The sequence below is a fragment of the Thunnus thynnus genome, chromosome 8, assembly GCF_963924715.1.
Source record: "Thunnus thynnus chromosome 8, fThuThy2.1, whole genome shotgun sequence".
NCBI lineage: Eukaryota > Metazoa > Chordata > Actinopteri > Scombriformes > Scombridae > Thunnus > Thunnus thynnus.
In genome coordinates this window covers 6,014,007-6,025,201 of record NC_089524.1, presented here as the reverse complement: position 1 = coordinate 6,025,201, position 11,195 = coordinate 6,014,007, and the positions used below count along the sequence as shown (strand labels likewise).

The window sequence follows — 11,195 nt, the reverse complement described above, 5'->3', positions numbered from 1 at the left end:
TGGGGGACCGTCGGACCATCATCCTCTCTCTAATGAGCAGGTGATGGAGGCGTAGCTGGGGAAGGAGGGAGGTGAGGGAGGGAGAGAGGGAGGGATTGCGTGGTGACTCAAACACCACACACATGGCAGATGTACAGATGACAGCGGAGAGGGGAAACAGCAATACAAGAGGTAGCTGAGAGAGAGCAAAGGTGGGAGAGATAGTAGAGAAATCTCCATCAGGTTAGCTTAATATTAATAACCTCTGCTGACATCCTCCACTCCTGCAAATGTCCATGTAAAGAATTGAACTTTGCCTGTGCACAGTGTGTGTTTATGCTGAGATGATGAAAGTCAGGGGGGGTTGGGAGTGTAAGGCCAAGCGGGGAAGTGTCAGGCACAATCTCATCTTTGACCATCGCCTGTAACAGAGAGCCTATAGATGTAAACACACAGCCCACCACCATCACCACACACTGCAGGAAGGGAAGGAAACAGTTTATAAGAATAGAACATTTATCTCAATGGACTTCATTTCATGTCAATATGCTATTCCAGTCATATCTCGAAATACATAACAAATCCTTCATCTCCTCATGACAGCGTGCACAGTCTCTGGTTTCCCTGGTTTAACTGCAGCTGACTCGTGGCTACTGGCAGGCATCGTACACAGTATTCATCACGGTCCATAAATTCAGACAACACAGAAGTGACACATATCCCAGACAGAGCTCACGGATTCACTGGAAGGATTCAGGTTTGTCTTTAAACTGGAGGAGAGAAGCTTACAACACAACAACAGCAGCAGCTAAACACTGCCCCCTACTGTCATACATTCATTATTCATTCACTGCAAATGGAGTGAGTTTTATACACAACACAGTTAATGCTTTGGAAGAACCAGTGGAAACTAACACACAAGTAATTGAATTAAATAGAGCTGCAATGATTAGTCAATTAATCGATTAGCTGCCAACTATTTTGATGATCAATTAATCATTTTGCGCCATTCTTTAAAGAAAAAAAAATCCAGCTTCTCAAATGTGAATATAGTGTTCCATGACAGTAAAGTAAATATCTTTGGTTTGCAGACAAAACAAACAGACAATTTGAAGACGTCTCCTTGGGCTCCAGGAAACAGTCCTCCACATTTTTCACCGTTTTCTGACATTTTATGGACCAAACAACTAATCGATTAACCGAGAAAATAATCAACAGATTAATAGATAATGAAAATAATCATTAGTTGCAGCCCTACAATTAAAGCTCTGCAGTCATCACGGACTAGTGTTTGGCATCACAGTAACATCTGCTACAATGTTGAATATTTCATTTTTTTTTAAAGTTTTTTCATTTAATAGAAATAAATCAGCTGTTGGCACCCTGCAGAACATGAACCATCAAAGCTAGAAGCCACAGAAGACAAAGTGTATCAACTTGACATTAACGGCCTAAAGTTCAGTGTGTTTAAATATTAATTATATAATCTGTTTACTCTTCATTGTGTGACAACTTGAACAAACTGTTTCCCTTTTTGATTGTTTGTTTGTTGGTTTCTTCTTATTTTTCATGAACCTTGTGTCCACATCCTTCATGTCGGGTACTCATCATATTCAACCCATTATTCTTGGTATTTGTACCAATAAAGTCCTCCAGTGTTAGACAGTCTGGTCTGTGAAGAGCCGGACTGGTTCTCATTATTGTTCGGTCTCGTGGCGGGCCAGTGCGGGGGGTAAGGTGGTCCCACAGGGGCCATGGAAGTGGAACCTAAAACATACACAAAAGGTTGTTAGACTGTAACAAAGAGATAAACTGCTTTAAAGGGGACATATGATGCATATTTCCAGCTCTATATTAATATTCTGAGGCTCTACTGGGATATCTTTGCATGATTTACAGTTAAAAAAAATCTATTTATCTTATACTGGTCCTTTATGCAGCCCCTCAGTTCAGCCTCTGTCTGAAACAGGCAGTTTTAGCTCCTGTCTCTTTAAGGCCTGCCTCCTGAACCCACTCTGTTCTGATTGGTCAGCTTCCTGAAGCTGCCCATCAGCAGACATCCGCAGGCTCCAGAGGCTACATAAATAAACAATAGTAGTAGGATTCTGCTTTTTTCTTGTTCTTTACTCAAAATGGAAACTTCTCCAACATATCCATACATGTTTGAGCCTGAATCTGATCTGATACATGCGAATGGACAACGTGAACAACCTGTGAAAAAACCTTAGCAACAAAGATTACGTAACAGACGGCTGTTTGTGGGCATGTGTTAGCGATCTGACATCATCACGAAGGGGAAGTAGAGATACCTTTTTTTACACACGTTAACCTCAAGTTTTGGACCATGTTTAACATCATAACTGTATACAAAATAAAAGAGAATCACAAAAAGCATGTTATGTCCCCTTTAAATGATGCATGTGTGTGTGATAGTGTGACGTACTTGAAGCGCATGGTGGCCGGTGTGTTTTCCATGTTGAATTCAGCCACGGGGACGCCTCTGGCTGCCACCTGAGGAGCAAACATGGCTGCCGGATACACGATGGATGAAGTGCCAACCTGCAGAGGGGGAAGTTATTTAGGAATTTAAAAAAAACAGTGGAGGGAAAAAAAAAGGTTTTCCAAACATGTCAGAAATAACAAACACGGAAAAAAAGAAAAGGGGAGCTGTTGAAAGCAAAAAGTGACAACATGTACTATGATAAATATGTGCACAAATACAGACATTTTATAGACAAAACTAAGTCTAATCGGTTAGTTAGTGTGTTAGTAAAAATAATCAACAGATTCATCAATAATGAAAATAATTATTAGTTGCAAGTCACAGCTCACATGTAGCAAATTTGGTGAAACTGGCCTCAAATTTCCTGCTGGGCCAGTGATTAAAACGCCGTTTTACAAGCTCACACACACTCACCACCAGACACAGGTCACAGTTATCCAGCACTTTCTCTGCGTGGTTGAGGACGTCTGAATCCAGAGTCTCTCCAAACCAAACCACAGCTGGTCTCAGGAGACCGTGACAGCCTGTCTGATCACACCTGAAACACACACACACACACACACACACACACACATACACACACACTTCGTCAACAAACAAAATACCTTGATCTGCAAAGAGCAGAGCAAAGAAAAAGCGAATGTGAGTCATCCTACCTGGGCAGATCCTGGACAGGGATCTGAGCGTCATGTGTGTCTGGGTCTGGAGCTCTGAGGAAGCGGTTTGATGAAGAGGTCAGGTGAAATATAAGAAAAAGGTCAATTCCACCCAAATACATTCTCAAACAATGTTAAATGTAGAGACGCTTGCAGCAGGGATTTCCTAAATCTAAAGCATTTTTCCCTTCAAATTCACGTCATTTAATATTGATACTGATCCCCTATTTGATATTTATATTTCCTTACATGAAACAGCTACACTTGAAATACATTAAAGTTAATAAATCCACAACATTTTAGCTAAAGTATGATTGACAATTTAATAGTTCTTAATTAAGAGAACATTGAATGCATCATAATACAAGAAATGACAGAAAAACCACAACAAACATAAAAATACTGACTGATTAAATAAATCAGCCTGAAAACTAACATCCAAAGGGACACTTTAAATAACCGTTTCATCTATTTTGTTTCATTATTCATTCATCTTTTACTAATTCATGATATTTCTCTCATCTTTTAAATGTAACAGTTCTCCATCAGCGATGTGCAGGAACTCATCGTATTCCTTCTGATGTTTTAATAAAACAAAAATGATATTTAGGACACTTAAATGAAAAGAGAAGAGTGGATTCAAATTTAATCAGAATTATTATTAACAGAGCACAGTACGGATCAATTTAACTTGACGCGATCAGTTCTGATATGAATTTTGAATTTCAGCTCAGGACGTCTTTCGTTTAATCTGCAGCTGAGATGGATTTTAAATAAACCATTTTAAATGTCAAATAAGAGACAAAGTGACATTTCAGGTGAGTCAGAGTTTCCTTTTCACCGTGTTAGCAGGTGTTATTTAGCTCCTGACATCTGAATTAGCCTGTTTTCTCTGACATTTTGCGCTTAAACGAATGTGATCAATATCTCTTGTAACAAATGTTCATATTATTGAGGGAAGAACTGTGCGGTTCACCAGTTTATACTGGGTGAAGCAACTTACCCTTTGCCCTTCAGAGCTGCACAGATGGGGCTCTTGTAATTGGCTGCTTCATGACCACAACTCATGCAGCGCGTTTTAAACAGACTTCCTGAAGTTACAGAATACAAGAAGTCAGTAAGTCAACAGAAAATTCTTCAACATTTTAAAAACTGAAGTAATTAATCACATAAAAATAGCAACATTTCACTGTGAGGATGTGTGACTTTTCTCTACTGTTTATATTTTCTTATTTTTCAAATTTTCTGACATTTTATGCACTTAACAATTAATGATTAATCTAGAAATAATTGATAGAGCAATCAACAATGAAAATAAATGGTATTAAAGGAACAGTTCAACATTTTGGGAAATTGCATTCTTACATTGAGTTAGATACAAAAATTGACACCACTATCATGTCTGTATGGCTCAATTCAATTCAATAAAACTTTATTTATTCCTGTAAAGGTAATTGTGTGCAGCCACTTGTCGCTCAGATCAACAGATACACCCACAGTTGAAAGAAACTACAAACAAAGAAATGCTAGAATCTTAAAAAACTATATGTGGAATTGTTAAAAGCTACGGTACATATGAAGCTACGATAGCTTAGCTAACTCCAGGAAGTTAACGGTCCTAACCAGGAAATAGTCTGATATATAACCCTCATGACACACCGTTTTGTCACTTTTACACTTCAGTTTTTGTACAAATTGAAAAAATGATGATGAGTGAGCTTCAGAGGTGTTGGTAGGTGGATTTTGTTTGGTTAGATCCAGATGAGCTCTTCCCCGTCTCCAGTCTTTACGCTAAGATAAACTCAGCTATCCGGCTGCAGCTACATACACACTGTACAGACGTAAGAGTGGTATCTGTGTTCTCATGTATTTCCCAAAATGTCGGATTATTTCTTTAAGTGTCTTCGCTCTTTATAAATTTTACTTACCGTGGATTTCCAGGATGTTTTTGGATCCGGCGCGGCGGTGGAGCTCGTCGATGTTCTGAGTGACGACGGTGACGTTACGACCCTGTTTGCTCAGCCGCTCCTCACACTCTGCGATAGCCAGGTGAGCAGGGTTAGGGTTTTTCGTGAGCATGACCTCGCGGCGGTAGTGGTAAAACTCCCAGACACGTGAAGGATTCCTGGAGAAGGCCTCCGGGGTGGCGAGTTCCTAACAGAGACCAAGACAATAATCAGTGTAGATCAAAAAGTTCACTATAAAAATAATATTACAAAAGCTCCTTTATTTACAACAGATTTTGCTTGTTGGAAATTTAAGCTAAATTACGTCCTACAACAGAAGACAAAGCAACTTCCTAAAGAATTAGACATGTTGGTGTCTTCTGACTCAGGACTATTTTAGTTGTAGTCAGCTCACTTCCTGTTATAATCCCTAAGAGACGCTTGACTATATGTAAGCCCTGGGATTGACTGGCAACCTGTCCAAGGCGTACCCCGCCTCTAGCCCAGTGTCAGCTGGGATTGACTCCAGCTCCCCAGCAACCCTCTAGAAGATAAGCAGTAAAGAACATGGATGAATGGATGGAAGCTTGATAAGTACAGACTAAACCAGAGCAGGACAGAAGAGTTTGTTATTTCCTACAAGTACTCTAAGCAAGATATTCTCTTTTGAGAAAGAATATTGCTGCTTTGGGGCTGCGACTAACAATCATTTTCCTTATCAGTTAATCCGGTAATTATTTTCTCGATTCATTATTTATCGCCTCTCAGAGGCCCGAGGTGATGCCTTCAAATGTCTTGTTTTATCAGATCAACAGTCCAAAATCCAAAGATGTTCTGTTTTCTATTATGTATGACACATAAAAGCTTCAAATCCTCACTTTTGAGATGCTGCAACCAACAAGTTTTTGGCATTTTTTCAGTTATTCGATTATCAAAATAGTTGCCAATTAATTTTCTGTCAACTGACTAATTGATTAATCCTCAGTGGTTATGCTGTGGATTCAACACATTAAAAAACCTTGACAGACTGATCTAAAAAAAACCATCACTTGTGGCTTTATGATCTGCTACTAAGCATCTAAATATTTGCCTATAAACATGACCTGTGTTTTCCATTTAAGGATATGAATGGCGACTTTCTATAATTCTCTTCTCGTGTGCAAACTCATGTGCAAACCAACAATGAATTGATCCTACTTACAAGTATTGTGTATGCCTGATATATTTTATTCCTCTGTGTCTTAGACCTGGAAGAGTTTGGGCAGGGTAGTTTGTTTAGAAATGGCTCCAAAGACTAATAACAGTGATCACTTTTATTAGTCTTTACTCTACACAAACTACCCTGCCCAAACTTTTTGGCTCTGCACATGAGATTTATGACAGTAAGAAAAATATAATGAGAATAACATGGAGAAATCCAAGAAAGAAAAAGCTGCAACAGCAATGCATTCAATATGTTTTGACAGCTGATAAAAAAAACAGAAGTGGATGTGTACCTGTGCTTGCCATTTTCTCCAGTAGCCCCCGGCTCCTCTGAAGGTGGGGACTCCACTCTCGGCACTCACACCTGCTCCAGTGATGATGGCTATGTTTTTGGCTTTGGAGAAAATCTCCCTGAATGCTGCCAGGTCTAAACAGTGACACCCCACAAACACACAAACTGATTAGAAAATACACAAAGTGACAGTAATGGAAATAATATTTACTTTCGCAAGAAGACATTGTGAAGGTGAAGCTGCAGAAAGTCTACCTGAACTGGGCCTCGCCATTTGTTGACCACCTGGGGGTTTCTTCAGGTGAGCACAAATATGTGGGTTTATTAAACCTCTACAGGCGAACTGGCGCACAATCATTGGACTTTGGTGCCTGAGGAGAAAAATTACACTGTAATTGCAGCCAAAACTAACAGCAACTTATGTCTTTCATGTAATTGTTGATGATTATATTTTAGACTTTTCAGTACCAATTAATAATTCAAGTCACGAAGGTAACCATGTTTTTGTGAATTAAACATAAGCAAGGAGATATGTTACTTCCGGCTGCCATCTTTGTTTGGACAAATAAAGGAGTGGCAACTTGAACAACACTTTATACATGTCCTTCGTTGTGCAGCAGACGGATTATTTATGTTCCAGATGGATAAAAAGAGTCTTTGGTCCATCTGGAAATGCCTTTAAAACAGAGGTTAAGGCTATCATGAATAGACATTGACGGTTTTCTCAAAGTTTGCCTCATAAAACAGTTTTCTAACCGTGACTTGAATGTAACTATCGTTTTAAAAGTCTCAAATGTAAAAGCGTTGAGGCCCTTCAGTGTGGTTATTTTTGCTCTCAGTAAGGTCACTGTCACTTTATAAAGCTAAGAGGTCACCTGAGTTAACATATAAAAGCATATCCAAGCCTCTTGACTTGTGTTTGCTCATGCTGTCAAAATAGTTGTGATTTCTGCAGCACTATATCTCGTTTTTTTTTTTACACATTAACTAGCAAAGAATACACTTTCCCTGCGTAGCAGCTAAGCTAGTAGCAGCCTCGCAGCTGTCTGTTAGCGAGCTAAGCTAGCGCCGGTTTCCACAGTAACAGCGGTTTAACCGGCGTCACGTCACGTCGTCATGGCAACTTGGTATTCCAACATATGCATATTTCCAGAGACGACTAAGTTCCTTGGTCAAATCTCTGGTTTTCTGAGACCGACTACCTGTCAGAGCGAAGCCTCAGACCATGAACTGTAGCAACCAGGAACTCAGTCGGTGTTTGTTTCTCATCCAGCAGCTCAGCAGCTGAGATGATTGGTCACGCTTACAGGTGATGAGCCTATCAGGTGGGACAGCGAGGTAAACGAGTTCAGGTGATGAGCCTATCAGGAGGGACAGCGAGGTAAATAACAACTGCTCCAAGCACAGAAATGACCAGCAGAGGGAGCATTCGTACTACAATAGTCGCTTTACTGCATGTTTCCATCCCTGCAGTATAGAGGCCTTATTAAGGATAGAAAGGTAGTTTCATGCATTTCTGGATAACTAAAATTTCATCCGTCAGCTTCACTTACTTTTAACCAGAACTGTCAATAAAGAACAGATCCAGATTTGCTTGCTGTGCTGCCCCTCTCTTGTGTATTGTTATTGATTTAATGGAGGCATGCCAATGCTACAGTGATTTTTGATTCCCCTTTCCCACTAGAGGCCAGCATTGGAGCAGTAAAACATGTGTTCCAAATGTGATTGTAATTGTGTTTTACTCCAATAACCCTGTTTGATCTGAGATAGATAGATAGATAGATAGATAGATAGATAGATAGATAGATAGATAGATAGATAGATAGATAGATAAATAGATAGATAGATAGATAGATAGATAGATAGGCAATATTAATCTATTGTCAAATTTCCTATTTCATGGCATGTGTTTATTTTGTATCATGTTTTCCATTATGAATTATTGTAATTATAGCGGACAAGTTTTGGTCGGCCCTGCAGCCTGACCACTCTCAGTCTTGTTACTTCTACTTTCTTTGTCCCACCCTGAATGTATGTCTGTTGGTTAGTCTGTCAAACCAGTAGATAATTTTATTGACTGGTCGTGTCACAAAGCTTTTCTCAAAGAGCCACAAATGATCCATATCCAGCTTCATGATGGCAGCTGCTGGTTGATTGCATTGCTTTTAAGGGGGGTTTAAAGGAGATAAGTGGACATTTCTTAAAATGGGAGGAAAGGTGCCTGCAAGACCTGTTATATTTACAGCCAGCAGAAATGTATGACAACTTATGATCCAAATTAATAGCCCATAACATCCTAATTAGAGTGCGCAAGCATGTTTTGACACAGCCTCATAATTATTGTTGGCTTTTAAAACTCACTGGTGAGATTTTAATATCAGGTCTGACCTTGATATTTTACCTTCCATGTTTATGTTCCTATAAAAGTGAGTTTTTATAGGCCTGTAGTTTTTGTGATTTAATGATGGTCAGGTCCATTTTAGTTATTTTTCCTCAATGATGTCCTTGTAATTTAGGCTTCTGAGCTTGATGATCATAGCTGCAATTATTGATTATTTTTATTATTGATTCATCTGATTATTTTTTCAACAAACCAGTTAGTCTTCTAAATGTCTCAAAATTGCCACACAACAAAAAACCCATCACAACTTCCCAGAGCCAAAGGAATAGATGGCATTTTCTTCTTGATAAATGGCTTAAAGGATGACTCAATTATCAAGATTGTGGTCGATTTACTTTCTGTAAATCGATAAATTATTTCCCCTGAGGATATAAGCCACCCTGGCAACACTTAAATGAACAGAAGAGGTGATTGTGGTCTCTTGCTTTTCATTGGCCAATAGAGTTGGAACTTGAGCAGGTGGAGCTGACTTACAGGAAAAAAAAATAGGAACAGATCATCAAGCTCACCATCTCTCTCTCTCTCTCTCTCTCTCTCTCTCTCTCTCTCTCTCTCTCTCTCTCTCTCTCTTCCTCCCCCCCTCCTACCGTCCATCACCATTACAATAGCCCGCCCGCCCCCCCTCCTACACCGTCTGCCCGGGCGGGTGCACGAGTGGCTGCTGCTGCTGCTGCTGCTGCGGCGCCGAATCTCTCGCAGTCCCGCCGGTCGCCTGTGGACGCTGCCCGGCTGGCCGAACATGGCGGCGGCCCCGGAGGAGGAGGTAGACCGCAGACCGATCCGGAGGGTCCGGTCCAAGAGTGACACGCCTTACATCAACGAGGCGAGGATCTCATTGCACCTGGAGACAGGTAGGCAACCAGCCAGCGACACCGATGCCCCTCACTTCATGTCTGGGTGTATTACAGTTAGCAGCCTCTACGGGGGGGGGATAGCATATTATAGTGAAACGCTGCTTCGCTATGAGAGCAATGGCTCAATCGTTTAGTGACAGTTCCCACACATCAGCATGACTTTGGGCTTTCATTGTGCAGGTCTGACGGTACCCATAGTGCTCAGCTGCACCTTGGTGGACGGTAACCACACAGTGACTCATGCACTAGGAGATGAGCGGGCAAGAATCTCCCACATAGGCTGTTTTTTTTAATTCTAAGTATGCGTGCGATTTGCGGTGTGCAAGGTACGATTAGGTAGTGGAAACCTAATTATCCCTATAGGACGATTGATTGCTGTTGCTCCAACCAGACTCCGCCTTGATTGTCGGCTGCAGTGAAATGTTGTGTGAACTTGGCTGCCTCGGGCCACTCGTTTAAAATGCAGTTGTTATCACTGCGTTTGGAGAAGGGTGAGGGACGGATGCTCTTGAATGCGAAATCCTATATAGTTTGTCTGCGTGAAAACAGGAGAGATAAGTTATTGTTTCCTTTGTTGCCATGGTCACGATGGTACGCTGTCACGAAGCCCGGATCATGGGCATCTTGGGGGGGGGGTTACAGCTACATCCATGTTCGTTTTCATCATGTTTTTGATTTGAAAATAAGCAGTTTCTCCTATGAAAAGCTCTCCACATCCCCGGGAGGGAGGCTGCTTTAATATCACATCAGCGCGGAGCTGTCCACCGGCCCTCGGTGCTGAAAATGACACCGAGCAGGATAGACGAACAGGAATCGGCATTTCTCCATCCATGATCATCCACGTTACATACATGAGACGCTTTTCTTTTTTTCTTTTTTTAAAAAAAATGAGCCCCTGCATCCGAATAGCTTGTGGCAGACCCTCCCCCAGAATTGCCCGATGTGACAAATCCCTGTCACATGGTGCTTGGTCGTCTAGGCTAGACTCAAGCTTATATTTTTCCATTTCCGGACAGATGCCAACGCTAGAAAATTCTCCAGCCTGGCTATAGTTATTTATTTACCTTCATTTTCCTTTTTTTAAACATGTAGACTGCAATGCCTTAGTCAGCAATCATATTAAATTTACTTTACATAGTCACTGTTAAACCAAATCATAACAGTACTGTGTGAAAGGGCATGTGTGGCTCTATTTATATTTTTAAGTCCACCTTTATCTTTAGCCTTAAGTACAGGTGAGAGCTGTATGTGAAAAACCAGCCTTACATAAATCTTAATGAGATCAGGAATTACTCACATGCTTGCTCTGTAATATGCCCTCCTCCTCCCCCCTTTAGCCTGCTTAGACCTTTATGACTCAC

The 11,195-nt window shown here is 40.8% G+C and overlaps 2 protein-coding genes across 2 annotated transcripts in view; one reads left to right on the top strand and one right to left on the bottom strand.

The window, feature by feature from the left end:
- Window positions 1-456: 456 nt before the first annotated feature.
- On the bottom strand, window positions 457-7,883 carry sirt5 (sirtuin 5). The gene is made up of 9 exons (XM_067596231.1): window positions 7,782-7,883; window positions 6,835-6,950; window positions 6,581-6,714; window positions 5,067-5,292; window positions 4,142-4,229; window positions 3,139-3,192; window positions 2,897-3,020; window positions 2,423-2,538; window positions 457-1,746 (listed from the first exon to the last, which is right to left on the bottom strand). The coding sequence occupies exons 2-9, from the start codon at window positions 6,935-6,937 to the stop codon at window positions 1,677-1,679; spliced, it is 915 nt and encodes a 304-aa protein (XP_067452332.1). The 5' UTR covers window positions 6,938-6,950; window positions 7,782-7,883; the 3' UTR covers window positions 457-1,676.
- Window positions 7,884-9,631: 1,748 nt separating this feature from the next.
- phactr1 (phosphatase and actin regulator 1) overlaps window positions 9,632-11,195 on the top strand; it is a 36,239-nt gene continuing 34,675 nt past the window's right edge. The window contains exon 1 of the mRNA XM_067596228.1: window positions 9,632-9,831. Coding sequence (XP_067452329.1) covers window positions 9,720-9,831 — 112 coding nt within the window. The 5' untranslated portion in view covers window positions 9,632-9,719. The remainder of the gene's footprint in view (window positions 9,832-11,195) is intronic.

Coding starts and splice junctions, on each gene's coding strand:
- sirt5 (XM_067596231.1), bottom strand. CDS start 6,937: ATGATTGTGCGCCAGTTCGCCTGTAGAGGTTTAATAAACCCACATATT. Junction 6,715..6,834: donor AATGGCGAGGCCCAGTTCAG/GTAGACTTTCTG, acceptor GTCACTGTTTAG/ACCTGGCAGCATTCAGGGAG. Junction 4,230..5,066: donor AAACATCCTGGAAATCCACG/GTAAGTAAAATT, acceptor CTGTAACTTCAG/GAAGTCTGTTTAAAACGCGC.